The 14602-nt window shown below is 43.5% G+C and overlaps 1 protein-coding gene across 1 annotated transcript in view; it reads left to right on the forward strand.

The window, feature by feature from the left end:
* The first annotated feature begins 473 nt into the window (after positions 1 to 473).
* Positions 474 to 14602, forward strand: part of SPACA1 (sperm acrosome associated 1) — a 157241-nt gene continuing 143112 nt past the window's right edge. The window contains exon 1 of the mRNA XM_033936363.1: positions 474 to 603. Coding sequence (XP_033792254.1) covers positions 474 to 603 — 130 coding nt within the window. The remainder of the gene's footprint in view (positions 604 to 14602) is intronic.

Consider the following 14602-nt stretch of genomic DNA (forward strand, 5'->3'; position numbering starts at 1 on the left):
ACTCACCCATTCCCTGTGGTTAGAACAATGTGGTCACCCTACCAATTTCGACTGGATAAAATAAAATAAGGTGAAGGTTGCACAATGAGTCAGCAACAGAGCGGATTTTAATTTCCCAGAATTCTCAGCTCAGGGCTCTAAACACTTTTATTTTCATGACTGTATCTGGTCTAAGCCTTCACGAAACTATGAACCTCTCCCCATTTCTCCTCCCAACTGTGGCTAACAGTAATACATCCTACCTTTTCTCAGGACAATGCCCTCCAAGGATTAAGCCAATAAGCTCAGGACAATATTGTGACATCAACCTTCATCCTGCCATGTTCCAAATGTGAAATAAATTGTTGCCTTGGATACCATGGGTACCCAGCCTGCCTGCAGACTAGGCAACTGGCTGCTTTCAGTTGTCCCTCCCGCCCAGTGAGGAAAAAAAAGCCAGCGGGGATCTTGGAGGGCAGTAAAAGTGTGTGGAAATGCCCCGACATGGGGATTCACCATTTGGCAGCCTGGTGCTCATTATGTACCTGCTCCTGGGGGTGAAACCCGTGGGACCCCAGAACATTAGCAACCAGGAGAATTCTACACAAACTTCTACACCGCCAGGTAAGAAACTAGGGAGGGGAGTTGCAAGAGAGGTGGAGAGAAGGTAGGAATCCTGCAGCTCCAAGTGAAAACTAGACATGGAAGACTCACTCCTTCCTCGTGTTGCTGTTAGTCACTCAGCTACTGTTGTTCCCACACATAGACCAAGTAGAATGGTAACATTTCTTGCAGAAAATGAACAAGAAACCTCCTGTGTAAAGTATACTATCCAAAATAAGGCTTCAAAAATAGTTTGAACACCTTTTTTTTTTTATTTTGAAGAGGAAGAACAATCTCAGAAACCTGCATTGACCACCTCACTTGTGATCAACTTATGAACAGGTTGCAAATTTCTGTCATAGATCGTAAAAAAAAACCCCTCTCCAGTAAATTTTCCAGGTGATTAAAAAAAATAAAATAAAATACAGTGCTTATTAATATTCAAACAATTTTTCCACTGTTTCTTCAGGAGTCATCATTAATAGCTTCAAAATGGCCCTGAAAAAGTGGCAACGGCTTTCAACGCCATTTCCTGTCTTGCATGCTGAAAGCCGTTGCCACTTTCCAGGGCTATTTTGAAGCTGTTACATAACATAAAAACATAATTATTTATTTCTATACCGCACAATGCCTTTCGGTTCTAGGCGGTAAGAGAAAGAATACAGTAAAGAAGGAATTACTAACATTTAAGAAAAGGTATTCAATAGATAAGAACATAAGAACATAATAGCCTTACTGGATCAGACCAATGCTTCATCAAACCCAGCAGTCCATTCTCATGGTGGCCAATCCAGGTCCCTAGTACATGGCCAAAACCTAAAGAGTAGCAATATTCTATATTCCTAACTATCCTAGATAGGAACATAATCTATGCTAAATAACCTTTAAAGATGAATTATAGGAAGAAAGAATGAAATGAAGGAGCCATCAGGCAATACAATTCCAAGAATTCAAATAAAAAAATTAAAAGAACAAAGGTGAAGCGCTCACAATCAGAAGCCTGAAAGTATTGTCAAGGCTGGTGACTTATTTGGTGAGATATCATCGGCCCAGTTATGTTCTCTATACTTTTGAAGCTGGAAGTATTCTATTTCAGTTTTTCTCCTCAATACTTTATTTCAATTTCTTCTCGACGGAAGATCTCCGTTTCGCTCTTATTAATTGAACAAGAGCTTCATCAGGGCAAACGCCAAAAATAGCACTGATAACACCACCGGTGCCGCGACGGTAAACAGGCTGGAGATAAAACAGGGACTGCTCTACACAGTGACTCGATCGTTTTCAAGAAATAGAATACTTCCAGCTTAAGAAAATGAAAGCTAAGTAACCCTAAATAACATATGAGAGGGTAACAGACATTTAGAACACTAGACTACTTTATCAGTCGTTTTAAAGAAAGGAAATTAAAATGAAAAAACATTTAAACTAATTGAAATTATAATGAAAAAAAATATTTAAAATAATAAATTAATATTTACATTCAAAAGTATAGAGAACATAACTGGGCCGATGATAGCTCACCAAATAAGTCACCAGCCTTGACAATACTTTCAGGCTTCTGATTGTGAGCGCTTGAGATTTCCGGTTCGTTTCTATACTATATATGATAGTACTTACAGACTTGTATGATAGCCTAATTTCCAGGATTTTAGTGAGATTCACAAATATTTGAAAGTGCTATTACAAATTAATACAAACTGGAACAATTGGGTAATGGGTAGAATTACAATTTATAGAAAAAAAAGAAACATTTAAGGTTTGCACACAAGGAAGGGGTCACCTGAGAAAGAATATAATAAAAATTGATTAAAAATACTTTAATTATTTTTGAAATCTTTCAGAATATGAAGATAATGTTTGGATTGGTTAATCAGTTTAAATATTAATGGCCTTTTTAAAGGAAAAGAAAAATAAGATTAGAAAAACGCTTATAATTTCAAATTGACGTCCTATTCGTTTAATTCTTTGGGGACTAGATGTTATGTTTATTAGATTGTTCTGTCTATATATTAAATGCATCTTTATAAAGGAAACTCTTTAAATCACGTTTAAATTTGTCTAATGATGATTCGTTACGTAAATATTAATATGCGCTGAGTTTTTTGAATGGCCTGTTAAATTTACTGGAGGGGTTTTTGGGTTTATTTTTAACGATCTATGATAGGAATTTGCAACCTGTCTATGTTGATCACAAGTTGAGGTGGTTAACGCAGGTTTCTGAGATCAATTTTTGTCTTAAAAAAGGTGTTCCGTTCTCTTGTTCAAACTACGGGCAAAGTGCTGGGTTTTGAAAAGCCGTCCGGATCCACGGACATGTCCTCGAAAAGCAGGACATGTCCAGGGAAATCCGGATGTCGGGTAACCCTACATTGGCTGTCTATTAAATTGTGTGTAGTATTTAATTTATAACATTTTTTTATTGAAGAAATCAGTAAATATACCATAAAATAGTCATTAAATTAAAATTCATCCTATTAATTTCCATCAAATATCTTTCATTTCTTCAAAATATATTTCCAAAATACCCATTACATCTCTCAATACCCTCTCCCTAATTCCTACCCCCTTCCCTTTTCCTATTGACCTCTCCCCCCTATCCTCCCCCAAAATTTAGTTTTTAACTTTTTTATTGAAAGAATCCTACTAAACCCCCCCAAACCCCAATGAAAGTTGACAAAAATAAAGAATAGGAAAAGTAAAGAACTGGAATTTTAGATAAATAATCATAGCTTCAGTGTAAATCATTAAGAATTAAACTTCTTGCCTTAGTTGAAAGATTCTGAATATATGGATCCCAAATTTCCATAAACATACAAATTTTCATAGCCGAACGACTAACTTCCCAAGTCTCAACAATAGACGATGAAACTGATTCCTTCAATGCCAAAAACTAGGTGCTTCTTTGATAACCAAAATTGCATAATACATTTATGTCCTATTATACACGCCTTTTGAAATAAGAGAAGCTTCTTTGTACCAAAAACCCCACAAGCCACAGCTTTTCCAAAAATTACTCCCCTTGATGAATCTACAACAGATCTACCCCATGTGTAGTATTTCAAGTATTGGCATTGATTTTCCAAGCTCTTCATCATGGTATTTATCATGTTATATGATACTGTATCATCCACATTGGTCTTTGAGATCGGAGACGACAATGCGATTGTGTACGGATGGGCTTTTACAAATGAAATATACCAATGCTAGAAAAAAAGACTATTTCTGTAGTAGGAATACAGTTGTGGAATAATTTAGCAGGACAACTGAGACTGATGACGTGCAAAGATTATAAAAGCTTTTAAAAACTGCCCTTTTTGTTGAGGCTTTTTATGAGTGAGGAAGAAGCAGTGATCAAGCGAAGGAAGTAGATGAAGACCACTTACTTGTTCATGTGAATATTATATTATGCTTTTTTTTTATAATAATTTTTATTAATCAGAAAAAATTGAACATAAAGAACAAGCAATCATGACACAGGAGGTATATGGAGACATAAGAACATAAGAACTGCTATCTCCGGATCAGACCTTCGGTCCATCAAGTCCGGCGATCCGCACACGCAGAGGCCCAGCCAGGGGTGTGCACCTGGCGTAATTTTAGTTACCCATATCCCTCTATGTCTCTCGTAAGGAGATGTGCATCTAGTTTGCTTTTAAATCCTAGAATGGTGGATTCCACAATAACTTCCTCTGGGAGAGCATTCCAGGTGTCCACCACTCATTGCGTGAAGCAGAACTTCCTGATATTTGTCCTGGACTTGTCCCCCCTTAGCTTCAGTCCATGTCCTCTTGTCCGTGTCACATTGGACATTGTAAATAATTTTTTTCCTGCTCTATTTTGTCGATTTCTTTCAATAGCCTGTTCTCACAGTAGTCAATCCAGGTCACTAGTACCAGGCAGAAACCCAGAATAGCAACATTCTAGAGCTGAGATTGTGATGTCATAATGCTTCATTCCACCAGTGCCTAAGAGCCAGCCTCAGCAGTGATGTCACAATGGCTTGATTGTCCCAAGTACCTAGCTAGATCCCAAGTAGTAAAACATAAGAACTGCCATCTCCGGATCAGACCTTCGGTCCATCAAGTCTGGCGATCCGCACATGCAGAGGCCCAGCCAGGTGTACATCTGGCGTAATTTTAGTCACCCATATGCCTCTATGCCTCTCGTAAGGAGATGTGCATCTAGTTTGCTTTTAAATCCTAGAATGGTGGATTCCGCAATAACTTCCTCTGGGAGAGCATTCCAGGTGTCCACCACTGGTTGCGTGAAGCAAAACTTCCTGATATTTGTCCTGGACTTGTCCCCCCTTAGCTTCAGTCCATGTCCTCTTGTCCGTGTCACATTGGACATTGTAAATAATTTTTTTCCTGCTCTATTTTGTCGATTTCTTTCAATAGCCTGTTCTCACAGTAGTCAATCCAGGTCACTAGTACCAGGCAGAAACCCAGAGTAGCAACATTCTAGAGCTGAGATTGTGATGTCATAATGCTTCATTCCACCAGTGCCTAAGAGCCAGCCTCAGCAGTGATGTCACAATGGCTTGATTGACCCAAGTACCTAGCTAGATCCCAAGTAGTAAAACATAAGAACTGCCATCTCCGGATCAGACCTTCGGTCCATCAAGTCCGACAATCTGCACACGCGGAGGCCCAGCCACGTGTACACCTGGCGTAATTTTAGTTACCCATATCCCTCTATGCCTCTCGTAAGGAGTTGTGCATCTAGTTTGCTTTTAAATCCTAGAACGGTAGATTCCGCAATAACCTCCTCTGGGAGAGCATTCCAGGTGTCCACCACTCGTTGCGTGAAGCAGAACTTCCTGATATTTGTCCTGGACTTGTTCCCTCTTAGCTTCAGTCCATGTCATATTGGACATTTTAAATAATTTTTTTTCCTGCTCTATTTTGTTGATTCCTTTCAGTGTTTTGAAAGTTTCGATCATATCCCCTCGCACTATCAAATACAAAGCGCACAGGCTAGCGAGAAGAAGGCTGAGGCCCCACGCTCCCCTCCAATTGCTATCCACATGAACAAAAGAAGCACAAATTAGAAGCAAAGAGCAAGGAAAAAACGAACCGTTCAATAGTTTCCATTTTAAGGAGATAGGAAAAGGAAATCCCCCAAGACACAACACTCAAACCACACACCCACACGCACACATATGCACTCCCACACAGCCAAGCCCCCCTCCCCACCCCCGCCCCACCAGAGTGATTTTGAAAAATAGTGAAGCAATCACAAAGACCGCACCTCCCCCAAGGCCGCCTCCCATAGAGACTGGTACAGGGGTCCTTTTATTAAGGCGTGCTAAATGATTTAGTGCACGCTAAAGATTAGTGCTAAGGCGGCCCATAGAATATAATGGATGCCTTAGCATTTAGCATGTGCTAAATCAATTAGCACGCCTTAATAAAAGGACCCCTTTATTTGTTAAATTATGAATGTAACCTAGTAACATAGTAGATGACGGCAGATAAAGACACGAATGGTCCATCTAGCTAATCTGATTCAATCTAAAAATTTGTTGTTTTTTTTTCTTCTCCTCCTTAGTTATTTCTGGGAAAGAATCCAAAGCTCTGCCTGGTACTGTTCTTAGGCTCCAACTACTGAAGTCTCCAACAAAGCTCACTCCAGTCCATCTACACCCTCCCATCCATTGAAGTCCTCCCCAGCTCATCCTTCACCAAACGGCCATATACAGACACAGACCGTGCAAGACATGATCGAAACATTCAAGGGGATAGACTTAGTAGATAAGGACAGGTTGTTCACCCTCTCCAATGTAGGGAGAACGAGAGGACACTCTCTAACGTTGAAAGGGGATAGATTCCGTACAAACGTAAGGAAGTTCTTCACCCAGAGAGTGGTAGAAAACTGGAACGCTCTTCCGGAGACTGTTATAGGGGAAAACACCCTTCAGGGATTCAAGATGAAGTTAGACAAGTTCTTGCTGAATAGGAACGTGCGCTGGTAGGGCTAGTCTCGGTTAGGGTGCTGGTCTTTGACCAGAGGGCCGACGCGTGAGCGGACTGCTGGGTATGATGGACCACTGGTCTGACCCAGCAGCGGCAATTCTTATGTTCTTACTGTCCTTAGTTCTTCAATATTTACTATTCTTTTCTGATTCTAGATCCTCTGTGTTCATCCCACACTTTTTTGAACTCCGTCACCGTTTTCCTCTCCACCAACTCTCTCCTCAATATCTTGGAAACCACTTAGGTTTAAGCGGGTTATAAGTTTGTTATATAAAACAAAACAAGAGAACCTTTGAAGAAAATGACGCTTTTGAACTCGACGAGGCGCCCATTTTGCTACGTCCTCAGGAGCCCATATTCTATTGCATCTATATACTGCAAAGGATTAATTAATAAAAGTCAGACTTCTAATAGGGCTCAGGAATAAACACTGACATTTTTCCTTTTGCTTTTGGTGCTGCTGTTTGTGCCTATTTCATTCAAATGCTCACTTTTTCAATTTCTAATGTTTCTGGGCATTTTTGAAGTAGCTGGTAACAAAATCAAAAAGTGACTATTCCAGCCATATTGTTCCTCTAGGGGCACAGAAGTAATCTTTATTTATGGGCATTTGCTGTAATAAAACAGCTGTGAGAACATAATGCAATGTATTTGTCTTTGGGACCGGGTTGAAAGATATTTCCGTCATAGGCCTTTGTCCTTCCACTCTTGATTCAAAGTATTATTTTTTTTCCAAGAGAAACTCGGCTTAAACTGAGATTGATAAAAGAGGCCCAACTCAGCAAATCCCTTTAGCTAGGGCAAATAGTCAGCCTACCAATTTTAGCTGGGATAAAGTGTGATAAGATAGGTTGAGAGTGCACAGTGAGTCAGCAAGAGAGAAGATTTAACAAAGTTCTCAGCACAGGGCCTTAATCACTTTTTAGAGTAAAGAGATGTGAAGCCACATTTTACATAGAATGTAGGGCTGACCATTTTGGGGCATGCTCAATTCCGGTGGTATTTTAGAACAGAATCTGTTGAGGTAGAGCTTTTACTAAAATACAAGTGGATAAGCACATGTTTGCTGGCACACGGAGCAAAAGCAGCCTTTTTGCAAATACATATATTGAAATAATGAATGGTAGAGACCTAGCTACTTCCACTTGGATAGGGTTACCAGACATCTGAGAAAATCTCTTTTTAGAGGATTGTCCAGGCTTCCAGGTGGACTTTCCGAAGCCTGGCATTTGTCCAGGTTTTGGAAAGCCTCTACAAGCTCCAGCCACATCTGGAGGGCCTCAGCATGCGTGGATGATGACACACGCATCCTTGCATGCTCCAGGCCCTCCAGATGTGGCTTTATGGGGGTGGGACTGGAGGGCAGAATGAGGCGGGGCTAGAGGCAGAACTGGGCGGGGCTGTAGGCAGAACCGGGTAGGGCGGGGTCAGAACGGGGTGGGGTCATGTGTCCAGGGTTTTCTTTTTTTAAATATGGTAACCCTACACATGGATGTGTTGGTATTCACAGCTTCCACAGGTAAGGACCATCAATTAAGTAGTAAGACCACAATTTGAATGTGGTATGATTTCAGAGGTGGACAAAATGTACATAGAATTAAGAATGACTCTCTTAATTCCTCATGTAGGGCCCGAGATAAAATGAGGCCTTAAAAAAAAACAAACTATACATGTCCTTGAGCAGGTATAAAAGCCAATATGGACTTTTACCCCCATACATATGTATTCCCTTAGTAAAATAAGGAATGATGAAACAGTGTGGCAAAGCGATGGCCATAGACAGAAGGGTGCTAGGCTGAATACAACCAGGAGAAGAAAAGAGGTGTTCATGGCCCTGTTGAAGTCATTGGTGAGGCCCCACTTGGAGCATTGTGTCTAGTTTTGGAGACCGTATCTAGCTAAGCTGTAAAAAGACTTGAAGTGGTCCAGAGGAAGGTGATGAAAATGGTATGAGGCTTGCACCAAAAGAGGAGGGACAGTAGAGATAGTATACAAATATTTATTTATTTTGATTTATATCCTGTTCTCCCAGGAGCTCAGAACGGGTTACAGATTGACATTCATAATCAGATTTAGGACAGACAATCACGACAAGGAAAGGGATACAATTAGATAAACGCAGATCTTATTCTAGAGTCTTGGCTGGTCATAAAGAGGAAAGCATAAGAGGGATATTTGAGGAGACTGTTCATTGGTGGCTCGATCGGCAGAAGAGGAAAGTTTCCACTGATCTTCAGAAGATCATTAGGGAGTCCAGTGACCTTATCTGTATGGGTAGCTGATTCCACAACTGGGGGAGGAAGTGGTATTAATATAGAAATAAATCTTTTCCAGAAAAGGGGACATGGTAAAACTAAAGGAAATGAATTGAGGTTGTGGAGTGGTAGACTGAGGAGTAATGTCAGGAAATGCTTTTTCATGGAGAGGGTGGTTGATGCCTGGAATGCCCTCCGAAGGGAGGTAGTGAAGACAAAAATGGTGACAGAATTCAAAATAGCATGGGAATCTCTAATTAAAAAATTAATGATATAAATAACAACTTAAATGGTTGCATGCTTGATGTGTTAAGTTGTGCTTACAGTAGATGGCGACTCTGATTATGTAAAACTAAGGCCGGTACTGGGCAGACTTGTGTGATCTGTGTCCTGTATAGTTCGGTTTAGGATAGGCTAGAGAAGACTTCAACGGAAACTCCAGTAATGTAGAATGTGAGGACAGTGCCAGGAGGATTTCTATGGTGTATGTCCCCAAAATGCAAAAGACGAAGATCTTTATCTTTATTGGAAGCTTCTATAACGCTACTAATGATCAGGAAGTCAATTCAGAGCAGTTTTTAAAGACATCTATAATGGTTTTTAAATACAGATTCAGGTGGATTCCACTGTGATTGTTGTTGGCCTCCTAGCTGCTTGGCTAGGATATAATGTTTGCATTTGCATTATTACACTATTATACAGTATATTTATGCACAAGATTACATTTAGCCATTCTAAGTAAGTAGGCTATATTTACACCCTCCTAAATAGGTTAACCATTACAACCAAGTAATCTATATTTACATGCATCCTAAATAGCTCTAGCAATATGTAGAATATTTGTCCTATTTACTCTCATCCTAGATAATTCTAGTTACACTCATCCTAATTTATTTTAGTTCTGTTTACTATATTCATCATATCTTAAACATTTCTGGAAAGATCTACTATGTGCGTACATGTCATGTCCTGACCTCCTATCGTGTTCCTAATGGGGGAGGGGAGGCCCTATTATTTTCTTCTTTGTTGCTTCCTCTCTCTGTTGGCTCACAATTTTAGTTGAAGTAGACCGAGAAAAGGATAGTCTTTATCCCGTTCTTGAATTTTCCGGTGTCCTTTTCTAGGCTTGATTGTCCTATACTTGGCTCACGTAAGAACATAAGAATAGCCTTATTGGGTCAGACCAGTGGTCCATCAAGCCCAGTAGCCCATTCTCACGGTGGCCAATCCAGGTCACTAGTGCCTGACCAGAACCCAAGGAGTAGCAATATTCAATGCTACCGATTCAGGACAAGCAGTGGCTTCCTCCATATCTTTCTCAATAACAGACTATGAGCTTTTCCTCCAGGAACTTGTCCAAACCTTTCTTAAAACCAGCTATGCTATCCGCTCTTACCACAACCTCTAGCAATGCGTTTCAGAGCTTAACTATTTTCTGAGTGACAAAATAATTTCCTCCTATTGGTTTTAAAAGTATTTCCCTGTAACTTCATCGAGTGTCCCCCTAGTCTTTCAAACTGGGGCTGGGGCTGGCATCTGGCCCCCTGACTCTTCATCTGCAAGTAGTTAGGGATTTTATATTCTCTCATCCCAATATACTGTACCTAATTTGGCCACTCTAATGGCAGTCCTGGGCCAGAGACCAGATCCTGGCTTCTATACTCATTTGACCTTGAATCTAGCCATTCCACGACACTTAAGCAATGTCAATGACTCCCTTCTGGAGTGCTCCACCAGCGGTGGCAATAAAGCTCTGTCACCCATATAACATTGATACTCAGCAGAACTGATGAGCCCAATTTAAGGATTTATATGAGGCATGCAGGGCCATCCCTAGGGCTGTGCGAGGGGTGCAGTCACGCAAAGCGCAAGGGAGAAGCGCCCTGTCCATTGCCTCCTCTGAAGCGATCATAGCACAGTGGGTGGGGGTGCAAGAGGGCAGGGTGTGATTCAAGCTCAGGAATATTTCTGGAGGTGTGTGTTGGGTTTCCAGTATTTTTGCTGAAATATAGAGTACTAATGAGTCAGTTTAGTGGCAATCACTGAATCTACAGAAGCCATATGCTTCATATAATTGACCAAACCCTGTAAGCTGTACAACTTGTATTTAGCCAGGGCAGGATTAATTCATCGAGGGCCCCTAGGCACCCAAGTACACTGGGCCCCCTGCCCCACCCCACTCCACCATGCACCCAAGGGGAAACAGGAAGCTGCGTCAGAGGGAAGCTTTGGGCAAGCAGCACCGCTTGCATAATTACAGTTCCCGTTGCCTTTCTTACCCACGTTGCTTGCTTGTCTTACTTTCCGTCGATGGGGGGGGGGGGGGGCCCGTGTTGCCAATCGGGGGGGGGGGCCCGTGTTACCAATCGATGGTGGAGGGGCCCATCGCCGTTTGGAAAAAACAACGTCAGGCCCCCCTGACCATTTCGGGCCCTAGGCACATGCCTACTTGGCCTTTTGGTTAATCTTGCCCTGTCTGTAGCATATGTAAACCTATAGGGTTCGATTCTACTCATATATGTGCCCTAAAAAAAGTCAGTGCTGACTAGTGTGGCACTAAGCAAGATTCTATAAAAGTGATGCGCATATTATAGAATCATGTTTAGCATTTAGATGGTGCTAAGCGTTTTAACATTTGGATGGATGGATCCAGTGGTGGCAACCCCCCCCACTTGCCCTCTTCTCTGTCCCCTCCCCCCCTCCCCGCCACATATACTCCCCTTCCCCCGTACCTGTTTAAGCTTCCCCGGAGTGAGCAGCGTCTCTAGCTTGCTGCCCGCGCCAACGTCAGCTCTCCCTCTGACGTCACGTCCTAGTTGCAGGACCCAGAAGTAAAATCAGAGGGGAGCGCAGAGGACAGTGCGAGCAGCAGAAGCTAGATATACGGTGGTGGGGGGATTGAAGGCGTGCACGTGGCAGTGGAGGCGCCGGCATCCCCCTTTACTCTGCCAGTGGTCGGATTAGGCCACTGAGTCGGCCACTGATTCATGGCAACACACAGAGTGGAGAACCCACCCTTCCCCGCGCAGTGTGCGGTTCCACTTTAGAAACATAGAATATGACGGCAGAAAAGGGCCACGGCCCTCTTGTTGCCGTGGGTCCTTGAAGCAAAAAGAGATCCTCTTCCACCTCGATACGACCCGTGACATATTTGAACGTCTCGATCATGTCTCCCCCAATGTGGGGCCCCTCAGCCTACAGCGGGTGGTCTCCCATCCAGGTACTAGCCAGGCCCAACCCTGCTTAGCTTCCGACAGTAAGAGCGGGCCTCCTCAGGGCGGCCAGGCAGTAGGCGCTCTCATGTTTCGGCACACCCTACTTCTCCTTGGATTTTCTTGGCCTACATGTCTGCACCTAAGTTAGGTGCCCTAGGGCGCCCAACTCAAAAACATATCCACCATCTGCCCCTAAGAACGCCCACTTTCAACTATGCCAGCAGAGCAGTGGGGCACCCTAGGGGGGTAACGGGACTAACGTGTGGCAGACAATCGTGCGCGGGCAAAGGAGCTCAGACAAATGCGCGCAGGATGTCAGTGCGCCGGATTAAAAGTTAAATTTAAAGTGCTCTGAGGGGGGTATGGGTGGAAACATCCCCCCCATTTACTTAAAAGTGTTGGCGCTGCCGTTGGGGGGTGGGAAAAATGACACTTTCCTCTGTAATGGGGGGGTTCCCCCCGAGCCCCCTAATGACAGCGCCAACACTTCTAAGTAAACGGGGAGGGGGAGGATGTTTCCACCCATACCACCCCTCAGAGCACTTTAAATTTAACTTTAAATCTGGTGCGCTGACGTCCTGCGTGCATTTGTCTGAACTCAGTTGGCCCGCGCACTTTTATCTATGTACCCCCTAGGGGACACGGCTGTGAACTTCACATTAAGGGTGCCAGGTACATATTTTATCCTAACCCCCTCAAAACCTGCTGAACCCACCAAGTGGCACAGTAAGGGGGTGGTCCGCCCCAGCCGCCATGTTGGTGGGGCCGCCAACACCCATCCTCCTCCCTGCCCCCTCCGCCTCATCCCACACCTCCCCCTCACCACGCTCCCTTCCCTTCCCCCACACCTCTTAGCTGTCCACTGTCCTAAGCAACAACTTCAACGTGGTCCTCGCGATTGTGCCAGCTCTCACAGTGATATCGCATCCGGGTGTTGCGGGTGGGAAGTGACGTCTGAGGGAGAGCCACCGGGGCTGCGAGGAGCACGTTGACGCTGTTACTCGTGCCGGTGAACAACTATGAGCTGTGGGGGAAGGGAAGAGGGGTGCGCGTGGTGGGGGAGGGGTGCTTCCCCCTCACTACGCCACTGTACCCACCTGTCTGCCTGCAGGTGTCACCAAAACAGTGGGGTTTTGGTGGACTCACACTTTCCACAAGTGTACTAGTTAGGGCGGCCTATGGGCCTGGGTCCCCCTTCCCTGCAGTGCACTGCACTGCCCACCAGGCAGCTTCAGAGACCTCATAAGAACATAAGAATTGCCATCTCCGGATCAGACCCTGGGTCCATCAAGTCCGGTGATCCGCACATGTGGAGGCCCCGCCAGGTGTACCCTGGCATAGTTTTAGTCCCCATATCACTATATGCTTCTCAAGGGAGATGGGCATCTAATTTACCCTTCCCGTATCACGCTATGCCACTCTTAGGGAGATGTGCATCTAATTTACCCTTACCCGTATCACTCTATGCCACTCTTAAGGAGATGTGCATCTAGTTTACCCTTAAATCCTAGAACGGTGGATTCTGCAATTACTTCCTCTGGGAGAGCATTCCAGGTGTCCACCACTTCCTGATATTCGTCCTGGACCTGTCCCCCCTCAGCTTCAGTCTATGTCCTCTTGTCCGTGTCACATTGAACATTGTCCTCTTGTCCGTGTCACCTGCTTGCAGCTCTACAAGGACTGGCCATAGCACCTGCAGTTGTCATAGAGACAAATACGTAGTTTTTCATGCACTGGGGGAGTGTGTGAGGACCACATTTTTATCCTTCCAGTCATCATCTGGTCAGTTGGGGCACCACATTGGCCCTTATTCATTTTTTAAAAAACAGGTCTGCCCAAAACAACCAAATTGTGCCCTGGCCATATTGTAAAATGTCCGATTATCATGTTCTAATCCTGCCCAAGACACGCCTCTAACATGCTCCTTAAGATTTAGATGCACTGACGACAAAATGACCAGAAAGGCATCTAAAAAGTCAGTTTAAAAAAATGCCCACTTGGACAATTTTGTCTAGTAAGATGTCCACGTGTCGGTTTATGTCGTGTTTTGGACATCTATCTTTTTTTTTTTTTAATGAGCCCCATAGTACAAACGTAGTTGGAACCTAAGAACAGTACCGGGCAGAGCTTTAGATTGTTGCCCAGAAATAGCTATGGAGGAGAAAAAGAAGAAGAAGAAGAAAACCCACCCCAACAAATTTTTAGATTGAATCAGGTTGGGCAGACTAGATGGACCATTCGGGTATTTATCTGCCGTCATCTACTGCTATTATGTTTGGTTTCAAAGAATATACATTTGCTTGATTTCATGATGTAATCTCCACGGTCCCAGACAGTACTCAGTCTCTTGGTGTCTCCGTCATTCCGATGTGTTGGCTCTTTTCCACATTGTCTAAGGGAAGTTGTGGGTCCGTCTCAAGAAGCAGCGTTTATGATCCTGAAACAGTGCACAGCAAGCGGTAAACTTGTTTCGAACCCTTCTCTCTGTCCTGAAGATGTTCATTCCTTTTCTATTTTGTATTTGTACACCCACCTTGAAAATCACAGTTCCAGTGAGTTACCCTGAATCCCCTAG

Source organism: Geotrypetes seraphini, chromosome 3 (assembly GCF_902459505.1).
Source record: "Geotrypetes seraphini chromosome 3, aGeoSer1.1, whole genome shotgun sequence".
In the NCBI taxonomy this organism is placed as follows: Eukaryota; Metazoa; Chordata; class Amphibia; order Gymnophiona; family Dermophiidae; genus Geotrypetes; species Geotrypetes seraphini.